Genomic DNA, 22,705 nt, shown 5'->3' on the forward strand with positions numbered 1-22,705 from the left:
TTTTTTATGTGAGATGTTGACAATTTGTGTTTTAACAGTTACAAAGCTTTAAACTTTTGAATTTAACATCTGTCATTAAATATTTGTCTCACACACACACACACACACACACACACACACACACACACTATTTCCCACAGCTGTTAAAATTTAAATTGAAAAATGCTTAGAAATAAAGATTGATATCTGCTGAAATTATGAAAAAATAAAAATCGAGCACTGCCATGCCTACTTCTGAATTATGCCTTTAGCGCTCTGGATACAACTAGTTTCAGGTTCTTCTCTCAGTGGTGACAAGCTCATGCCTAATTTGCCAGTTAATACACAGGTGTGGCCACTCTCCTTACTTGAATGCATACATTCAGTTTCATAACACCTTTCACACAGGGCACCTGAGGGCATTTCTTGTACTTTCAGAAGTTTAAAGGCACTCAGCACTCACTCTCTTGGCACTCTTCAAAGCTGTGAGAGTTGTTTCAGTAAAAAATACAACTGGAGTATTCCTATTGTTGCTTTGAAGGAAAATACTTTTGTTTTTCTTTTCACTTGGACTTCAATTTATGCATGAATTCAGCTAGTTCTAAGTTCTCCGATTTATAAAAAAAAAAAATTTTTTTTAACTTAACTCTGAGGGTCACATTGACTTTGGCTATATTTGCCTTTAAATCCTGTTTGGAAGCTGCTTTTTTCTTTTTTTTTTTTTTAAATACTGTTCTGCCTAAACCAGTTTCCAATAAAAACTGGTGAGGTGTTATGGATGGAACCTAATCATATTATAAACTGGGTTTATTAGGAGCTTTGTATAAACTGGTAGACACTGTAGGAAAACCTGTCTCAAATGTAATTACCAGTTTTGTTTTTTGCATTTGTTTCCAGAGCTGTTAAACCCTTAATCTTTATAAACAAATACTTACACAAAAATCTTTCCCCTTGAAATCTAAAAAATAATTTAGTTGTCATAAAATGGTTACAAGTACAGTTGGAATATGTTCATCCTCTTCATGTAACAATTATCTCTTGTTATGTTTTTAAAAGAAATTTGAAGAGTTTGGTTTAAAATCGGAAAGGATTTTCCCTCAGAATTGTTAGTTGCTGAGAATACTGCAAAATGTAATGGTACGTGGATGTCTCTAAGTATTAGCCATAAATCATGGGATTATGAATAAGTCTTAGTTGTCACAGGCTTGTGTATAATCATTCCAAAACGTCTGCCATTAGTATGCAGCAAGGCAGCTGTCAGCTGTTTTCTTGTAATTAAACAGCCAATGAGCAGCTAATTAAGACATATGTGTATACAGCAGTGGAAGAGGGGAAGCTAATGAACTGTAGGAATCAATTCATTAAATGAAAATTGTCAAAAGACCAAAACATGAGATCAGCATTTCAGCCTGTGCCTAGCCGGAAAGGGAACCTATAAAGTAAGATTTGTGACATCAGGGAAGCACAATTGAATTTCTCCCCTCCTGAAGAAGGAACCTAAACCAACATGTCTATAATACTCACCCATTAAATAGTAAAGTTATTGAAACTATTAATAGGTTTGGTGAAAACTGATATTTACATTTCAAAGTTGCTTTTTTAACAAGCTTGTATCCAAGCTGACAAGCAGATGAAAAGTTCCCCTACACTTTTTTCCCCAAAAAACTTGATTTTTTGGCACTCTATGAAAAAACATAGTGTGCTGTGTATAAATAGGAATTTGAAAGGCAGAGTTGAAGCTAACATTCAATTCTGCTCCTCTCTGTTCTGCTAGAACTATTTTAATCTATGTATGCAAAAAGAGACTTTAGGATGAGATCCTGGCATCATTTGAAGTTGATGGGAGTTTTATATTGACTTCAGCAAGGCTGGCATTTCACCTTCGGTGCAAACTATGTAGTACCAGAAAACCCTGAACCAAATTGTGCTGTCAGTGACGCCATTGTGAGCTTTTAGGGAGGGTCAGGATCTGTCACTTATTTTATATCTTTGTATGATGCCTTGCACAGTGGAGCTTGTATAGGGGTCAGTCACAGACAGTGCACCCCCTCATGACCAAGCACAGTGGAGCAGCCACTTGGACTCTGTAGCCCCTTGTCGACAGTCCCCTCCACGACTGTGGTTGTTTGACCCTTCTCACCACTCAGCCCTCCAGCCAGGTCACTTATAGTTCACCCCCTTTCTAGCATAGTGGAGAGTCCAGCAAACAGAGTCTAATGGCCTGAGGCCGGGTCTTCAGCCTCACCCTGGGCTCAGTAGTCCTTTCTCCCTTGAGGCAGGAAGGCTTTTACATCCCTTTTCCTGCAGGCAGGTAGGGGAACCAGGCCCTCTTTCTTCTCTCCTCTGGGTTCCAGCCCAGGGACCCTGTAGTAAGCAGCTACGGTCTGCTTCCTCAGACTCACTGCTCTTCCCCTGGCTCTGACTCCTTACACCATTTCCTGCCGGTTTTGTGGCTGATACAGTCCCCTCAGGCTCACTACCAGCCTCCTTCTGCCTGGTTTGCAGGCTCTTATCCCAGCTGTTGATGATCCACCAGTTAGGTACAGCTGAGGAGCTATCTACTCTGTCTCTTGAGCCTTTGGTGGCTGTGACAGTATGGAGTTTATACCCTCCATCACAGGACCTAACTTGGCTATGGCGTTTAGGAGCCATACTGATGGTAACAGTAATTCTGAGAGCATATGGCTTCTAGCTGGCCTCCATCAAAAATGTTAATGTATATTCTATTTTTCCCCCATACCCCTGCTTTCCCTGCAGGAAGATCGTGACTAACTCAACACCTTTGACAAGACAGTGCAGATTGTACAAGAGTAATGTATATTGTTGTGTTCTGTTTTCAAAGAAAATTCCAAAGAACTGTAATTGCTTGTAATAGCTCTTTGATGTTAGGGTTTTCACACATACATTTGTAATAATGTGAGTCCAAAGGGTTAAAGAGTTCTAAGATAATTGGCAAAAATATATAATTAATGACCCTGGTCATTTTTAAACAAAAAACAAAACTCCACTCAGGTAAAATTTGGCTTTTCTTTTTTTTTGTTTGCCCATCATTAATTACAACCCAAACCCCTAACTGGAACATTCCTAAGCTCTGGGGAAGTTTGGATCCATTTCTGAAAATTGTGACTTGGGCTTTGCTGAGCTTTAAATGCTGTTGTTTTCAGTAGACACACATAGTATAGCACAGTTGATCTTTAAAAGCATTACACTACATTCATCTGGTGTAAACAGCAAATGCTTTTAAAGGTCTCAGTTGTAGATGGCATGGTTCTTTAGGCAGTGCTGCACTGTTGAAATCTAGTTGCAAGCTGTAACTTAGTTGATAAATTGTACACAAAAATGTACTGGGCAGATATGTCTCTAGGACAAATCTAGAAAGAGCAAAAAGCCCAGTAAGTTTCTCAGTTACAATATTGAAAAATAACCCTCTGCTTGAAACCGATCCTTAGTAGCCTTCCACAGACTGTCCCCATATAAAAAGGCTAACTGGCAATGTAGCCACCCACAACAAATTGTCTGCTTGCCCAAATTAAGGATTTACCCAGAAGAACGCTATCATTCTTCCAGTTGCATGCAGGGCCAAATTAACTCATCACTGAGTCCTAGGAAAACACAATGTGGGTCTCTCTAGTGAACAGCTAAACTAGATGCTCCAGTAGTAGGAATGTGTTTGTATTAACCCCATCCTGACTTGCACAGCTGCGCTAGTGATCTGTTAACACAAGCACATGGGGCTCCTGTGGCAGGGTTGTTGCTTAGTTAACTCTCTCCTATCCAGATCTATTTGTGACTGGCTCCTGCTGCACAGACACTTCCCTATTTAACCCTTTCAGGTCCGCCCTGTTAGTCCACCCCCGGACTCTCCACTGCCCTTCTACAGTTGAGTCCCCTGTGTGGACAGTCTCACTGTGTGTGCATCTCCCCACACTTGTAACAGGTCTTGAGGCTGTTGCTGAGCAAGTCCTGTAGGCAGCAGTGAGGACATGGACTGCTGGAAGCAGGGTGAGGCCAGGCAGGCTCCTGAGTGAGGTGCCCTGGTGCAGGAGCTGACCCAACCCCCCACGAAGTGGCAAAGAGAAGCAATGCTGGCTGCCCCACTTCCAACTCAGGTTTGGCCTGGTCACCCATTTGTCATGATGGAGGGGTGACTGGGCCAAATCTGAGGGAGTGGTATTGCTACCTGGCTGATGCGGTCACTGCACCACTCAGTTTGGACTCCCCTCCCTACTAATTTGGGCCCCAGGCATGTGCCTAGTTTGTTCATGTATTAATTCGGCCATGGCTGTATGATCAAGTTGCCTTGCAGGATCCCAGTGTCTGGCAGTAGGAGATGAAGACATAGCACAGTTCATGTACTAGGACAAACATTAATGCACCTACGAGAATGGGCAGTTTGGGGAACTGGCTGGTTTAGGGGTCCAATAATGGGAGAAGGGGAACCTTTCATCTGTCACCAGTAAAGTTGATATCCAGCCCAGGGAGTCCTGGTCCCATTTTCTAGTGGGCAGGTATCTACTTGCACCTTTACTAGGCATGTTACTAACAATGCCAGTGAGCATGGAGATTGAGCTATCTTCTTGGTCACTGAAGTGTCAGGGCCCTGGACTTCAACTGTCCTTCAGATAACAAAAGGGCTTCAGAGCAGTTTCCAGTGATGTCGGTCCAGCACTATTCATTACAACTGTGTGAATAACTGATTTTTTGGTTTGCTGGCAGTTCTGAAAATTCACAAAAAAACCCAACTTTGTGTCAACCAAAAACCAAAATTTTTCAGAATTTTCTGTGAATTAGAAATCAGAAAAAAAAATTCTTCAGGTCAAACAAAATCCTCTGTTTAGTTTCTAGGCATTTTAAAACTATATATATAATATAAAGCAACAAAAATGAAGGGCAGGGACTGGTCTCTGCCCAACCTTACTCCCACATGAGTGCATCACCAGTGGGCTGTTGGATGTTTTGAGGTTAGTCTCTCTCATTCTCTCCCATTGAAGCAGTTCCATTTTGTAAAAATACTTAAATACTAATTGGGCCGGAGACAGAGAGTAAAACTGACTCCATAGCCTAGTGGTTAAGGCACTCACCTGGGAGAGGGACACCTAGATTCCAGTCCCTGATCCAATAAATGTTTGTTATATAAATCCCATTGTAAATTTAATCTGAAAAATCAAAACACTTCATTTTGGAAATGTTAAAATGAACTGTTTTAACATTCCCCAAACCCCCCCAAAAAATTTTTTTTACTGAAACAATTCACCAAAATTGACACAAATTTGTAAAATGTTTTGGCCAGCCTAAATCTGCCACACACACACACAAAAAGGTTTTGGCTGAAAAAGTTCACAAACACTAAAGTCACTTAAAGCTCACTCTTGAAGAAACAACCAGGGTCACAATAGAGAGGCGTGGCTGATTAGAGACAGCACCACAACACTACAGGGCTGAGGGAAGGAACCTTCAGCTCCCACTTTTTTTTTCAGTATGAGGACATCTACTAGGGCAGAGGTGGGCAAATTACAGCCCGTGGGCCACATCCAGCCCACGGGACAGTCCTGCCCGGTCCCTGAGCTCCTGGCCTGGAAGGCTAGCCCCCGGCCCCTCTCCTGCTGTCCCCCGCGCAGGCAGTGCTCTGGGCCACGGGGCTGCGTACTCATGCAGGGCAGTGCAGCGCAGCAGCGTGTCTGGCTCTGGCGCGGCTCCCAGACATGCTGCTCTGAGCGGCATGGTAAGGGGGCTGAGGCCGGGGGGTTAGATAAGGGGCAGGGGATCCTGGGGGGAAGTCAAGGAGCAGGGGCAGTTGGATGGGAGTGGGGTTCGGGGCAGGGGGTCCCGGTCAGGGGATGGGGAACAGGGGGCAGTTGGATAGGGCTGGTTCTGGGGGGTGGAGTCCCAGGGGGGTGGTTAGGGGCAGGGGTCCTGGGAGGGGCAGTCAGGGGACAAGGAGCAGGGGAGGGTTGGATGGGTGGGGAGTTCTGAGGGGGGCAGGAAGTGGGAGGGGGCGGATGGGGGCGGGGGCCAGGCTGTTTGGGGAGGCACAGCCTTCCTTACCTGGTCCTCCATACAGTTTTGCACCCCAGTGTGGCCCTTGGGCCAAAAAGTTTGTGCACCCCTGTGCTAGGGTGACCAGATGTCCCGATTTTATAGGGACAGTCCAGATATTTGGGGCTTTTTTTTTTATATGGGCTCCTATTACCCCCCACCCCCATCCCGATTTTTCACACTTGCTATCTGGTCACCCTAGCATCTGCAGTCAGCTACTCTTAGATATAAGGGGAATAGCTGATGTAGGACTCTGTCCACACCTTTCTGTAGGTTTGGTTCATGTGATTTTGCATTGTGCATTGACTTAGGGTCATGTTCTTGTCTGCAAGAGACCGTCTGGGAAGTTGCTTCCTTGTGATGCAGAATTTCTCCATGCTGTTTGTCTCACTTGCTTAGACACCAGGTGCATGTGTCAAGGTACTTTAGGATTTGGGCTTCAAATAAATAAAACATTGGTAAATATCCAATAATAATTAAAGGGTGCCTAGCCTTTCTGAGGAATTATTTTCTCTGCAATACTGTTCATTAGTCCATTATGTGTTAACGTGAAACTAAAATACTGAGTTCACATATCTGAAATGCCTCTTTATGGCATTCAGCACCACCTCAGAACCCTTGTGAAGTAGGTATTACACACTCATGCATGCACATTTATGAGTGGGGAGTCTGAGACACAGAGATGAAGTGAACTGGCTAGGATCTCAAGGTGAGCCAATGACAGAGTGGGGAATTGAACCAAAGAGCCCTGATAACCAGGACTATGTTGTAACCACTACCCAGGCTCTCATTGTTTTTAACGTTTTCTTGCGGATATGACCCTGGTGACTGTCCATTACAGAGAGTTCAGAAGAACAGAAAACACCTCACTGAGTGAAAGAACTTACTTTAGCAACAAACTAGAAAATCCATCTCTTCCCCCTCCCCATAACGAGTTGATCACATTCCTGACTGAGAGAAGCTCTGACCATCTACCTCCATCTTTTTTCTGCACACACACTTGCCCATGCACACACATTCAGCTACACGCACACCTCTGTGATTACACATCAAGGTCTGTCATCCTCCCATCCAAAAAGAACAGAATGGGATGTCAGAACAACAGCTTAATCTGCCAAGGAGGTAGAGCGGTAGGATTCTGCATTGCACTCCCTGTCCCTGTGGTCTGAATGTGCTGTCCCTGCTGAGCAGGAAAAACCGGGAATGGCACCTAGATTTTCCCATGGCAGTGAAAAACACCTCTGCTAGGACACTGGCTGGCCAGGAAGTTGATCTTGAAACACTTTCTCTTACTCAAAAAGGGTTGTTACATTTGTGTTACAAAAGTATATTAGAGTATCTCTGAAAATAAAGAAGAAATGTGTAAACTCTTCCTGCCTCAGATTATTTTTTCATTTAAAGTTTTTTGGGGGATTTTTTTTTAGAAAAGAAGTATTTTTTTCTCAGGGGAAAAAAAGTTAGCTCTTTAATTTAATGAATGGGCTCCTCTTAAACATAATTTTCTATTAAGCATGAATACCATTCAGAATCTTGCCTATGGTGTCCTATGAATCCAGTGATTGATAGCATCTTGTATTTTATCATAGGGCTTTTTCAGGAGGAGTCAGCAAAGCAATGCCACGTACTCCTGTCCTCGTCAGAAGAACTGTTTGATTGACCGAACTAGCAGAAACCGCTGCCAACACTGTCGATTGCAGAAATGCCTTGCTGTGGGGATGTCTCGAGATGGTGAGCGCTGCTACTCCAGGGTTGGCATGTGTAAAATAATACTTAGTACAATGCCTGCTCAAATAAATCCTAATGTAGGACTTTAACATTACTGAATGCTATGTTCATATCTGAGAATACCCAGTGGCTTTTATATACTGTATTCTATAATGAAAATCTGTCAGTGCTATCAGAGAGCTAAACAGTTACTTGGGTTTTTTTCTCCCCATTTGCTATAGTTGCCAACTAACATGCTTGTCCCTGGTCACCCCATGAAGATGCCACTTTTAGTCTAACTGTCCTAACATTTGCTCTGTGTGTTTTACACCCAGATTCTTACTGTTGAAAGTAAGACTCTAATCATTAGATCAGTGTAGACCTGAATTATTTACAATTCATGAATGAGTCAAATATTTGGATATGTACAATGTGTGAGAATGGAAGAGTAAAATTGCAGAATGAAAATACTTAAAATATTTTTTCTTGGCAAAGAGAGAAACCTTATAACTTCCTTTTAAACATGATAGTTAATGTCTTCCTAAGACCAAATGTTAAGTGCTCTCCATACTAAACCCACCTTGTATGCATGCATGACAACTTGTATGCAATAAAATGGACAGGCAATATTTCACGTAACACATTTTAAGGACATTACAGAATACAAGACCAGATTCGTAACTGATGTAAATGAGTGCATCTCCATTGATTTAACTGGAGCTGCAGCCACATTGACCAGCTGAGGATCTGGCTCAGTCAATATTGTCAGCAATGTCCCGTGCCCATAATCCAAAATGTTCTGAAAACAGTGCACTGCTTTGTGCACATAATAAATGGGACCCTACTGCCTTTGACTTATTTTTTATGTTGAATTAAATGCCTGACTGTTATTTAAAATCTCTAATGGTTGGTCTCATAAGTGGCTAGGTTTCTTGGAGTGTTTGACCTGATACAGAAACACACATGCTGATAGTTTTCTTCCCAAAAACATGAAGCCTTTATAGCTGAGATAGGTCCCAGAAAATGTATAGCATGTTCTTAGGAAGTGCTGTAATATGCAAAACCACTGATGCCAAGCCAACACAAGTCTTTTACTTCTGATTTTAATGTGCAAGTTCATGAATATATCTTTTCATGCAGCATATTTATCTTGTGGATTTATTTATTATAAATCATTGACTAAATGTTTTTGTTTATCACACTGACAGACTTGGAACACTAATAAATGTCTGTTGTCACAAGATGGCTTTATAGTTTTTTCATGCGCCTCAGTCCTGATTTCTATAAAACTTGCTATTTGAGCCTCTCGTGGACAGAGCCCACCAGTTTATACCTAATCAGATGTTGGCTACACTTATGTGTGTACATGCAATAGGAATTGTGCTATTTGTGTTATACCACCAAATTTCATTTTTAATTGTCGTCCAACAGTGATCAGATTTGACGGCCTGGATGTTGTAACTCTGACATCTGTAGAGGTGAACCTGGAATGAATATTATCTATTATTTATACAGTTGGAGAGCTAATGAACTACCAAAATAACAATAAAAGCAAATGGTTAAATTAAATGTTTTATTAAAACTGCCATTTAAAGAATATAAGATGTAGCAGGAAATGTGGTAGTTAAGTTTGTGAGTTTCCTGTGGGTACCTGGAGATACTTGCACAGATCTAGGTTTTCGGAATGTGTTCGTCACTGGTATCTAAGCACTCGGGATGGTTATGGTGCAGTGGTAATGATGTATGGAAATAAAGTGTGTTTTGTGTATGTATTTCAGCTGTAAAGTTTGGTCGAATGTCAAAAAAACAGAGGGACAGCTTGTACGCAGAGGTGCAGAAACATCGAATGCAGCAGCAACAGCGAGATCACCAACAGCAACCTGGAGAGGCAGAACCACTGACACCAACATACAGTATCACCACCAATGGGCTAACAGAGCTACATGATGACCTCAGTAATTACATTGATGGGCATACCCCTGAAGGTAGCAAAGCAGACTCTGCAGTTAGCAGCTTCTACTTAGACATACAACCTTCTCCAGATCAGTCGGGTCTTGATATTAATGGAATCAAACCAGAACCAATATGTGACTACACACCAGCATCGGGCTTCTTCCCTTATTGTTCTTTTACAAATGGGGAGACCTCGCCAACTGTGTCCATGGCAGAATTAGGTAATAAGAGAGAAAAGTTTCCATTGTAATTGCTTTAATACCCTTTGGATTCAGAGTAACACATTTAGCCTTCTGTGAATGCTGCTCTGAAATTACACACAGCCTTGCTGTTTTCGTACAGCTGCAAGAACTGCTCCATGAAGCGCTCGGCACCCTGAACTTCAGCTGGCAGTTGATGGCACTCAGCACCATACAGAATCAGACCAGCAAATCCCACTGGCTCCTTGCTGGTGGAATTTGGGTGGTTTAGAATCCTATTGGAGGTGGGGTGAACCACGAATGCTGGCAGTTAGTTAAAATCATTTTTAGAACTGGGCAAATAATATTCCTTGAGTGATTTATTTGATGAAGAATAGCATTGTTTTTGTTTTAATTATCAGCCTAATATTTTTCCTACCTCTACTCCATTTTCCAGCATAAAATGAATAGGCCTGATTCGCTACTATTTTGGTGTCATTTGCAACTGTGACATATGGGTCTAGAATGCTGTTCTAATCTGATGGTATTTATACTCAGTTTACTCAGGTGACTCCAGAAAGTGTGAAGTAGAGGAGAATCTGGTCCCAAATTCATTAGGGAATGAATTCTAGGAAGTTCTGTTAATTTCCCTAGGGCCCTTATAACGACAGCTTTACTTAGAATGTTCTGCCCTACATTTTGCTCCCTGAATGTCTTCTTGAATACTGAACTCCACAAAAATACTTTAGTGACTTGTGTTAAGAAGGGCTCTGTAAGGTGGCTTGCCAGCATTACACAAGTGGTTTTTAAATTCCAGTTTGCTTAATTGAGCAACCAGTGGTTTTAAAATGCCTGCTTTGTTTATTTCTGTAACGTTCATGCTAAATACTCATTTACAACATCACTAAAAGTAAAACAATCTATTTGAAAAATATCATATTCTTTGACAAATCAGCATAACACAAGTTTGATTTCCCACTCCCTATTTTTTTTTGTTTGAAGTCCTCCTCCTCTACTTGTGGAATCCAGTTCTCTGCAGTGTAGTTTGTTGTGACATTACAACCAGAGGATTACGTCCCTGTTTCAATTGAAATAATTTGAGCCTTAGATAAGTAAAAATGAGAAGAAGAAATCGGAAAATAAAGGCTATGCCAGCAGCTTTGTCTCAGTCAAATGGTTTTGTGTTTGTGTTTTCATGGGTGATTATTAAAGGATAACCCGACAAAGGCAAGGGAATTGAAGGCTAGCTCATCCTAAGTGAGATGCTGAGTTTGGAGCCTGGCTTAAAGTTGTGGTTTATTACGTTACTTATCTTTTGAACTGGTTTGTAATATGGTTTGGCTGGCCAACATGGACAGGGCCAAACACTGTAATGACCATATTTAAGTATTTTCCAATGTAGGGTCCCTGTTCAGGAAAGTATGTAAGCATGTGATTAAATACTTTCCTGAATTGAGGCCTAGATTTGTACTTTGCCCCTCTATCAAATCTAGCCCAGTGTATCTTGCAAATACATCCTCCTCCCCGTGCTGTCAGATGTTGTGACTAGGTTCTAATGTTGGTTTTTGAGTGTATATATGTATGAAATCGCTGCTGGATCATATGAAAGCTGTGGTGGCAACAACTACTTTATATCCTATGTTGTGTAATTTAGATGGTGCATATGATCAGCTTTTATTGAAGGTTGTAATGTAAACCTTTATTGAATTTTCTTGATCTTGAGAAAAGGCTTCAATTAGACCATTTAGCATGATGTGAAACAACCTGTTTTGTAGTGTGAGTTTATTATTTAAGAATTTTTCAAACAAAAAAACACAGCTTTCACAGAAAAGCTGACTCAAGGGGCCTTAAAAGGGGAGTTATGGATGACCATTCAGATACATTTTAGGGCCAGAGCTTCATGGTGGTTTACCCAGTGGAAGCACTGATTGCAGAACTGTGCAAGTAGGGGGACCAGGATTTTGCTCTTCAATAGATCTGTTTCCATGTGCTTAAATAGGGATGAGTAGGGAGATAGGTTGCAAGTCTAAGGGCAAGTTTTTTAGGCGTCTGCCTTTGAAAAACCTCTTCCCAAAATATGTACAAATCAGTTATTGATAAGCCATTCAGATGTGTTTTAACAAAGCATATTGGCAAAAGAAAGATGGCCTCTAGAATGAATATATTATATGTAGATTTCAGAGTAGCAGCCGTGTTAGTCTGTATTCGCAAAAAGAAAAGGAATACTTGTGGCACCTTAGAGACTAACCAATTTATTTGAGCATGAGCTTTTGTGAGCTACAGCTCACTTCATCGGATGCAGTTGATGAAGTGAGCTGTAGCTCACGAAAGCTTGCGTTCAGATAAATTGGTTAGCCTCTAAGGCGCCACTAGTACTTTTCATATTGTATGTAAACTTCCATCACGTCGAAATGGCTACACTACTACTTTAAAACTAAGGAAAATTTGAGACATTTGTATAATTTTCTATCTTGGTTCCCTAAAGACTATATTCTCTACCAAGATTTCTTTTTAAAAAATCATGTCTAGAGAAAAGAAACTTGCCTTTCCCAAGGAGGCAGCCTCTATGTCAGTGTCCCAGCTGATATCTCGCAGGATGGGTCCTCTATACCTTACATTCCTTTTTAAAGAAAACATTTATCTTATTTCAAATGTTCATGGATTTAGTTCTGGAGAAAGATGCCAGTTTGGCAGCCCTGGCAAGAAGTGCTGTTTATTCATGAAGCAGCTTACAGCACCAGCAGGGCTGTCATCACCCCACCTCCACTAATGTGCCTCCATCCTAAACTGATGCGCCCATTGACTCCTGGGCCACTCTTCTGTGGCTCCTAGTAAGGAGTTTAATTTTTTGCTCAGTTTCCCAGGTAGGTTTCCATCTCAGTAAAAACACCAAGACCACCAGCTAGTACAGTACATTACATTGAGAGCAAAGTGAAACTGTGAGTTTGCAGATCACAAGGCTTTCTCAAGTTTCCAGGGAGCTTCACCTTTACATAGCTTCAGATGGGTTTTCCTCCCTAAAAACCTATTTGGCAATCATTGTTCCTGGAAAGAGGAGCTGTTTCTCTCAAATCTCAATATGCCTACTTCAGCCCAGGTTCACCCAGACGTCTTAACTAAGCTTTAAGTTGGTAATGAACTAATAACAGAGCAAATCTACCTGTTTTTGTTCATTATTGAAAATTTCCTATAGCTGCACTTGTGAACCAGTGACATACATAAATGGGTGTACATTGCCCTCTACTGGATGCTCTCCGACCACTGTGGGAACACTCTCAGAGCTATTAGGATATGTATACAGTGCAGGAATATTTTAATTTAATTTAAATCAGGGGTGATTTAATCTAGCTAGTTTGGATACCAATAGCAGGTAAGCTGCAGCAGCCCAGGACGCTAGGTACTTACTCAGGTGGCTAGCCCGCACTAAAGTCCATGCTACTATGGATCAACTGTTATTGGTGTCTGGACTAGCTAGATTAAAGCTAGCTTGGGTATGTCTACATGTGCTGGAATCTTCACCAGTTCAACACCTCCAGTTGCAGTATAAATAGCCCCTTACAGTATGTCTACGCTGCAGTGGGGAGCATGCCTCCCAGCCCAGGTAGACAGACTCGCACTAGCTCTGCTTCAGCTAGCACACTAAAAATAGAAATGTGGATGTTGTAGCAAGGGCTGGAGCTCGGGGAGGTCATCTGTGTCCAAGTCTGCCCAACCCCCTGGGTCCAAGCTCGGGTGGCTAGCCTGAGCTGCTCCACTCTGCTAATTTTAATGTGCTAGCTTGAGCAAAGGTAGCATGAACCTGTCTATCTGGGCTGGAGACCTGCTCCTAGCTCCAGTATAGACATACCCTCAGGGACCAGGATTTTTTTTTCTTTTACTTGTATCTTTTTGCAAATGTCATAGAATATTTTTCAAAAGGACAATCCAAGGAGCTATTGGAGTTATCAGAAAATAGATTAAGGTTCTTTTCATAATAACTAAAGTTTCTACCATAATTTCTGCAGTTCATTCTTCTGCTGGACAGGAATCACACAGGGATAGGTTTGCTCTTTTAATGCATGCCACTTCTTGCTCTCTCTTTTAGAACATCTTGCACAGAATATTTCAAAGTCACACATGGAAACTTGCCAGTACTTGAGAGAAGAGCTACAGCAGATAACATGGCAGACTTTTCTGCAGGAAGAAATTGAGAACTACCAGAACAAGGTATTATAAAATGACCAAAAAAAAAAAAATACACAAAACCAAACAAACCGTATTTAGGCCTTCTGGTGTTTTTTAAAGTTGTTAATCTTATAACAGTCTGTTAACTGTTAAATTCAGCTTTTTCAATTTTCTATTTCCATTAGGAAATTTTGGTTTGTTTGTATGCAGGAGAGAAGTATGTACCCTGTACCTTTAATTTGTGACCAGTAATAAGCTGGAATGAAAAGTCACAAGTGGGTAGTGATTTCTCTGGATCTTGCATGTGGGGTTTTTACAGGTGTGGCACATACTCCTGGTTACCTATGCTTAAAGAACAAGGGTTAGAAAGACGGAGCCAGTGAGTGCCACTCCTAAATGGTAGAATGAGTCTCTGGATTAGTGAAATCAGTGTTGTCTTCCCTACGTTGACATCAAGCTGTATCAATAAATGGCCTAGTATCTTAATGCTGTATTTCAGATCCCAAGTGCTCAAACATTATGAGTCAGGTCTCAAAAAATCATGAATTTAATTTAAAAACCATAAGATTTGGGTCATGGTATTTTTCTTCTGGTTTTTGAATGTTTCATTTTCATGTTTTCACGCTTTTCTCCACAACCTGGAGGGGTGGAAACTTTTTTTTTTTTTTAGGCTGAGATTCTCTTAGAATGGCCTGACTCCAGGAGCTAGTGCTTTAAGAAATGTATCAAGTATCATGAGACTACTGTTAAAATCTTGAAAGTTGGCAATACTGTTTAATAAAGCTGAAGTTTGGATAAAAGGTTAGCTGGGTCAGGCTCAATCAAGAGCCTACATGCAAACTGATGTGCAATTTGGTATTACCCTTGGGTCCATTTCAACATTGCTGCTTTCCCAGATTCTTTTAGTGTATATGTTTTGGAGTATTTGTGCATTTTATTTGTGTGTTAACCAGTTTTGTAATGTATTTTTTTGTTTATGCATTTGGTCCCTGCCTTGTGTAAGGGGAGATGTACAGTTGTGCTGCCCAGGGAGAAACGTTGGGAAGAAACTGGCTATCAGCCAACTGGAATGAGGGCAGTGTAGTCTAGTTGTTGGAGAAGGCAGCAGGCCTAGTGGTCGGGGTCAGAACTGTAGTCAGTAGCCAGGAAACAAAGCCAAGGGTCTAACTGGAAGGCAGGAACTGGGCACCAGAGTCGTGGGTCAAGCTGGAGCCTGTAGTTAGAAGCCAGAGCCAAGAGTCAAATCAGAGGGCAAGAACTGGAGAGGAACTGGAGTCTCAGGCAAGACTAGGTGCAAGACAGGAGCAGCAGAAACCCTGTAACACAGGGGCAGGCACACTGGTGGGCATGAGCATTGCAAAGCCAGCGAGCTGCTGCTGGCTTAGAAGCCAGCCTCAACAGCAAATCCGGTTGCGTGGCTAATCAAGCAGCCTGCTGCAGGCCAGCTGTACTGATGAGGGGGCTTGAGACTAGCTCTGCTGCAGGCCCTCATTCTTGACACTGGGTTTCCGAGTCATACTTCTGTTCCTGCTCCTCACGCTTGGGGACAATCATTCTACTTCTAGCCCTAAGCAGAAGTATAATACTCATAGACTGTGCAGCCCGAAGGCACCATCATGATCACCTAGTCTGACCTCCTGCAAGCTCCAGAAGTCTCCTCGCGTAAGGTCGGTTCTCCATTCTTCTGATCATCCTAGTAGTCCTTCTCTGCATCTGTTGCAGTTTGAATTCATCTTCTTAAACATGGGAGACCAGAATTGGACTTAGTATTCTAGATGAGGTCTCACCAGTGCCTTGTATAATGGTAATAACACTTCCCTATGTCTACTGGAAATACCTTGCCTGATGCATCCTAGGTTCACATTAGCCTTTTTCATAGTCACGTCTGATAATCATCCTGTGATTGACTGATACAGCCAAGTCTTTCTCCTCCTCTGTCACTTCCAGCTGATACATCCTCAGCTTACAGCAAAAATTGTTGTTGTTAGTCCATAAGTAAATGACCTTGCACTTCGCGCTATTAAATTTCATCCCATTTCTGTTACTCCTGTTTTCTAGGTCATCCAAATCTTCTTGTATGATATTCTGCTCCTCCTCCATATTGGCAACACCTCCAAACTTTGTGTCATCTGCAAATGTTACTAGCTCATTTCTATTTTTTTTGCCAAGATCATTTAATGGAAATGTTAAATAATATCAGTCAAAAGATCAATCCCTGAGGATTTCCATTAGTAACCCCTTTCTAGCTTGACAGTTCATCTTTCAGCATGACCCATTGTAGTCTCTCCTTTAATCAGTTCCTTACCCACCTTTTGATTCTTGTATTAATCTCCATCTTCTCCAGTTTAACTAATAATTTTCCATGTGGAACTGTATCAAATGCTTTACTGAAATCCAGGTAGACCTACTGCATTTCCTTTGTCTTGAAAATCAGTTATCTTCTCAAAGAAAGAGATCGGATTGGTCTGGCACAATCTACCTTTTGTAATCCCAGGTTGTATTTTATCCCAATTATTGTTTACCTGTATGTCCTTAACTACTCTCTCTTTCAAAATTTGTTCCAAGACCTTGCATATAATTGAGCTCAAACTAATGGGCCTGTGGTTTCCCAGATCACTTTTTTCCCCCCCTTTCTCAAATATAGGTACTGTACTTGCAATTCTCCAGTCATAGTCTACAGATTGATTAAAATTCCTTGCTATTCAGCTTACAATTTCCTGTGCCAGTTCCTTTAATATTCTTGGATGGAGATTATCTGGGCTACCCAATATGGTCCCATTATGCTGTTTGAGTTTGCCTGCCATCTCATATGTGGTAGTTTCTACTTCCAACTCCTTGTTCCCATTAGCCACCCTGCCACTGCCTCCAAGCTCCTCATTACCCATATTAAAACTAAGGCAAAGCACTCATTTAGGTGTCGGGCCAAATCTAAATTCTTTAATCTCTACCCCATCCTCAGTGTTTAGCGGTCCCACTTTTTCTCGCTTGTTTTCTTTTTATTTATCTGGCTTAAAGAACCTTTTACTCTTGGTAAAGGACTCAACCCTTCTGCCAGCTCAGCTGCTCTGGCCAGAGCTTTGGGAAGTGCAGCAGAGGCTCTGCCCACCATTTGATGGGTGAGGGAAGGGAAGGATTGCCCAGTTCTCTGCACTTCCAGCCACAGTGCAAGGAGGCTGCACCAGGGAATAGAATGCAAGTGTCTTATTCCTGTTTTCATTCTTGCATGACAATATAGGGCCATGCTGTAATCTGGCCCCTAAATTGCACTGGCTGCTTAATATGTAATGTGCAAGGTTAATTATTATTTAAGATAGTGCATTTCTGTTTGGAGAATAAAATCCTAGAACTGGGTGTAAGGATTCCTGGTTTCTGTTTACAGTTTTGCCTTTGAGTCACTCTGCAACTGTGGACAAGTCACTTAATTTCACAGTGCCTTGGTGTACCTGTACAATGGGTAGCACAATGCTGTCCTCCTCAAAGGTTTTGTGATGCTTAATTAGTGTTTGTATTTCCATAGCACCTTCCATCTGAACGTCACAAAGCACTTACCAGTGAAACAGTTCTTGGGAAGTAGTATTAAACCCACTATTGTTCAGATAAATATTTCTTGTGTTCTCTGCAGAACGTTTATCGTATTAAAAAGTCCCAGTTTTTATACTACATAAGTAGTTTCATTCTAAATTGAGGCATTTGTGGTGCAAATGACTGGATACCAATACCATAAATAATATGGGATATATATATTTTAAGATCTCCTTGTTTGATTTAAATTCAGTAGGAAACAGAGTACTTGGTAAGAAGCATGGAATTGCTTTTGAGAGCTTAGTTATGTCTGTTGGGTCCAGTTCTGCCTTCTGTTGCACGCATACAATTCTAGTGTAAATCACTGGAAGCAGTACCCAGGCGTCTGAGGGGAGAATCTGTCTCTTGAGACAAGAAGTCCCAGCCTAGATCTCACTGCCAACAGTAAATGAGTGCTGCACGTATACATATGCCTCTATGAGGCTTGTTTACCCTCTCTGCCTCCTAAATTGTACTCATGAATGTTGGCGAGGGTTGGGAGCTCTGCTTTGCTTTTTAACTTCATTTTCCTTTATGAAAAGTGGCTTACACAAGCTTGAATAGTGATTTATCCCTTTCTCTTCAACAGCAGAGGGAGGTAATGTGGCAGTTATGTGCAGTCAAAATAACAGAAGCTATACAGTATGTCGTGGAGTTTGCCAAACGCATTGATGGCTTTATGGAACTGTGTCAAAATGATCAAATCGTGCTTTTAAAAGCAGGTATGTTGGTGAATTGAGGCCTGCTTCTAACGAGCTTTTAACCTAGGGAAATGTTATGTAAGTAAAATGATTGAAGCCAGTTTTGACTTCAGATATTTCCTTGTTAGGTTGTACTGAAAAACACAAGTTTTATAGCTCTTTCCTTGGATACATGTGTTCATCTTAGATGTTCTGGATGGAAGTGTGTGTGTGTGTGTGTATGTATCTGTGTGGAGCTTCCATTAGAAACAGTGGAAGTATTGAGTGGGTACAAATGGCTGGGTCTAGAACATAATATAGATTTCTGATTTTGTTTTGATAACAGTGAATAGCTCTTTTCAAGGCAGAAGTTCAGACTTTGTTATAAGGAAGATATTATACAAATGATGTGGTTTACAAATAAATGGAGAAGTTCTTATATGTTCACCAGTGTAAATCCAATTTAATTGCCTTGACTTCAATGGAGGGACACTGGATTTATTCTAATGTAACTAACTTTTTAGAGATTTCTTTTAATGCTCATGGTAAATCAAACCGTTCTCAGTTATAACAGCAGAAACCAGTAGAGTACTGGACCTATATTGAATGCAGTCTAGATTACATTTTAAAATCCCTTTTTAAAAAGTTCTTCCATTTTGTAACTGAAATCTCTGTTAAAATAATTAACTCTGTGTAATCAACTCTGTGTATTGTTTGCATTTAGGATCTTTAGAGGTTGTGTTTATCAGAATGTGCCGTGCCTTTGACTCCCAAAACAATACAGTATACTTTGACGGCAAGTACGCTAGCCCAGATGTTTTCAAGTCATTAGGTAAGAAAATCTCAAGTACTCTGTATAAAAACAAGTAGAAAAGAGGTTAGAAACTGAAAGAGGACCATGTACAAAAAATAGACTGGGACTTAAACACTGTGTTAGGCTTACAAAGGGAAAAGTTTAAAGGTAACTCAAAATCTAGTCTTGGATTGCTTATTATGTAAGGTACTATGTATGGGTCCACTTTTTAAAGTTGGTTGACTAAATTTGGGGACCAGTTGAGTTCAATGGAAATTGAAATCATGTAACAGAATGCAGAATTGGGCCCTTAGTGTTCAGATCAGGCACCCAGATATCTGTTTTAAACAGGTCAGTGCTAATCTGAATATGCGTTCAGTTTAGGCACCCAGATTTGATAACTGGAGTAATATTTGATACATTCTAACTATACAGAAAAGCAATTTCTTGGGTGAATTTGGACACCACAATGTTATCCTTTCAAAGCTCCTGGTCTTCTTTTTAATCTTTCAAGAACGTATATACACAAAGATGAAAATAACATTGCTGTGAGATTATTGGAAGTAGATCACTTGAATAAAAATTGAATTTTTTTTCAATTTCCCAGTAATTTGCCATTTTGACCTTTTGTGTATATTTTTGCCAGTTTTATCTGGGAGATACTATTAAGTTTGTGTATGGGGTGTAAGCTGGATAAGATAACATTGAGTGCTGAAGGATAATATGGCAGTGAAGAACTGGCTGTATCATTTTACAGATATTCTGCATGTATTTAAAATACCCAAAGGTACAAAGTATGGACATGAACAGTTCAGGTAGTAATATTGTATGCGGGCTGCTAGCTGGACTCCACCAAAATATACTTTCAACCTTAACTTTTTAATTTTTTTCTCCATGAGCACCAAAAAGTCTAAATCAGGTTGGTGTATAAGATCTGCGGGGGAAAGCCCAGTTCCAACAAATCCTCCAAGGCCCTCTAAAGCGGGGCTCCCCTCCTGCAGATTGTAGGAAGCATGTGTGATAGTGGTGGTAATCTGAGTTATACCTGCATGGCAGATGGGGGTGGAAGGGAAAGGAAGAAGAGATGGGGAGGCTCCTATCCACATCAAAACCTTGCAGCACTCTGCTTTTCCCTGTCCTCCTCTTTCCATATTTCCCTGTGCATACATCCTATATATGCCTCCCTCAGTTCCCTGCATCTTCTTCCATGGCTATCTCCTCTATCCTATTTCATTTGCCGTCTATGTTTTTGGGTTCCCCTGCACTCCACTTCATCACTATTGTCCTGCCTCATTAGTGTCCTGTCTCCTCTGATGTTCCTGCTCCTCTTGGATCTTCTAGAGCTAGTCCCATTTCGAGGTTGGGAGCCACCCCTATCCCAATTCATGTCTGCTAGGTCCCCAACCCATTATATTCATGATTTTTCCCATACTCCTGCCCCACCCCACCCCCGGTCTCCTTTCTCTTCCTTCCTCCTTTTCCTGCCTCACCCTCTGGCACCACCCAGCAGCTGGAGTCAGATGGAGGTCATTTTATTTTTATGAACATATATAGTACAGTTGCTCTTGATACACTTTAAAACAGCTCCTTATGCATTTCCCTGCAATCCCTCCCAAAAATACCAAAGGCACTTCCTTCATCAATAAAACAAAACCAATATTAAAATTTTAGGCCAAGTCATCTAGAGATCAAGTCAGCCAAAAATTGTTTAGATATTTGGAAAGTGTAGTGGTAGTTCACGTCTATTAAATGACTTTAAGTTATAAAATGATCTGCTTTTTACCAAATTTACCAGAAAAAGATACAAAACTTCAGGAAGATTGGGGGAAGTTGGAGGTGTATAAAAATGGCCCATAATGGGCTACTAGCTTCAACTTTATGATACAACTACCATCAATCCATACTTCTTTACAGAGAGGAGCCCTGGTCTTGTAGGTATTTCACATCCATTAGCCTCCTCCCTCAGAATAAAATAACTGTGCCATCACTTTGAAGCAGTCTCCTCAGAAATCCTGAATGATACATACCTTCCTTTTGGCAGGTTGTGAAGACTTCATTAGTTTTGTGTTTGAATTTGGAAAGAGCTTATGTTCTATGCACCTGACAGAAGATGAGATTGCTTTGTTTTCTGCATTTGTTTTAATGTCTGCAGGTAAGATGTAAAATATCACTCTACATTTGTCTGATGGAACCTAGTGATGGTTTTATTATGGAGTATGCCTTAATGATAATCTGGTAGGCAACCCGTAAGCATGTAATGTAATCACCTTCTTGTATGCCCCTTCCCTAATCATTTCCTACTCTGGATTTTACTTTAACAGATATATTTAAAGGTGGGTGCAAGGGTAATTTTGCTCAAATGAGTCATCCTAATATATGCCCAAATTTTGTTGCCCTTAGTCCCTGTTGAGTTGTACATGTCTCTGTGAATAGTTCCATTGAAACTAATGGATCTCCTCGAGGAGCAAAAGATACTACCATGTGAATAAGGGTGGCAGGTGTCCCCTGATTTGCAGAATGGTAGCTACATTGTCCTGCCATTTGGCAGCTCAAGTGTATTTAGTGTTGTGTTTTCTTAGTGCAAGAACCACAGAATTGTTTGGTTCTGCCACCTTGGCGATGTCAGATGTAATGCTCCTGGGTTGCCAAGAAGTGCACAGGAATGATTTCTTTTAAATATGCTTTTCTTAAAACTATTTGTTTCAATTGTTTTCTGCATGTCAAAAAGAAAACCTTGCAACAAAAATCCTTTGGTTAGTCATTCATCACATAATCTCGTCATCTCCAGGATGAAAATATTGCTAGCTTAATTTTGTATATTCTGTAATACAGTCTTATGAGCATGTGACACATTAACAAATATGGTTCAAGCTTGCCGAGATCCTCTAATACCTCCTGTATAAAACTCCACTGGAATGGAAGGGAGGTTGGCAACAGGAAAGATGAATGTAGCATAGGCTCGAAGAACATTTCTATGCATATTGTGATGCCAGTGTGCAACATCAGAAGTATTCACTTGCTTTACATTTAGATCGTTCATGGCTTCAGGAGAAGATAAAAATCGAAAAACTCCAACAGAAGATTCAGCTAGCACTTCAGCACGTCCTGCAGAAGAATCACCGAGAAGATGGAATTCTAACAAAGGTGAGCACCAAAAACTATGCCTCATCCTCTGAACATGAAAGCATTCTACACTAGTAACAGCAGCATAATTACTGTCTAACAGCTCTCATCTGGCCTTTGTATCCCTCTCCTTTTCTAGACTTGCTTGTTCAAAATCCAGCCTGCCTAGTTTCAACCACTTCCTAAGAGAACCCAGAGGGGGGAAGAAAGGGTTGAGGTAGAGGGGAGAGAGAACTAGAGTGGTTAGAGAAATCTAATTTTAACTTTGAGCTTCATGAAAAGCCGTCAAGTGTCTCCTCTCTTTATACCTTCCCTCTCTGTTCCCACAACTACCCCAGTGAATGTTTTTGCCACACAGGTTATTATTTCAGCCCTACTACAGAAGTGGAATTAGGCCCCAAAAAAATCCGTGCTGTTTAATGATTTCCTCTCTTTGAATCAAACAAGCAAGTGCATCTTTTAGCTGCTAAAATTCATCTTTAAGGAAAACAATCAAGGTAAACTAGAAGTGGTTGATCCTAAAAGCAAAATCA

At 41.0% G+C, this 22,705-nt stretch overlaps 1 protein-coding gene across 4 annotated transcripts in view; it reads left to right on the top strand.

Annotated features, from left to right (window-relative positions):
• The window catches only part of RORA (RAR related orphan receptor A), a 552,459-nt gene that overhangs the window by 517,804 nt on the left and 11,950 nt on the right, over positions 1 to 22,705 (top strand). For 2 of the 4 annotated variants that reach the window (XM_073303636.1, XM_073303637.1), the window contains 7 exons: positions 7,602 to 7,743; positions 9,498 to 9,893; positions 13,936 to 14,057; positions 18,166 to 18,298; positions 18,981 to 19,088; positions 21,091 to 21,201; positions 22,081 to 22,193. In XM_073303636.1, the coding sequence (XP_073159737.1) occupies positions 7,602 to 7,743; positions 9,498 to 9,893; positions 13,936 to 14,057; positions 18,166 to 18,298; positions 18,981 to 19,088; positions 21,091 to 21,201; positions 22,081 to 22,193 (1,125 nt within the window). Of the gene's footprint in view, positions 1 to 7,601; positions 7,744 to 9,497; positions 9,894 to 13,935; positions 14,058 to 18,165; positions 18,299 to 18,980; positions 19,089 to 21,090; positions 21,202 to 22,080; positions 22,194 to 22,530; positions 22,692 to 22,705 lie in introns of those variants that run through there. The other 2 variants (XM_073303638.1, XM_073303639.1) reach the window with 2 other exon arrangements.

This window comes from Lepidochelys kempii, chromosome 10 (assembly GCF_965140265.1).
Source record: "Lepidochelys kempii isolate rLepKem1 chromosome 10, rLepKem1.hap2, whole genome shotgun sequence".
Classification (NCBI taxonomy): domain Eukaryota; kingdom Metazoa; phylum Chordata; order Testudines; family Cheloniidae; genus Lepidochelys; species Lepidochelys kempii.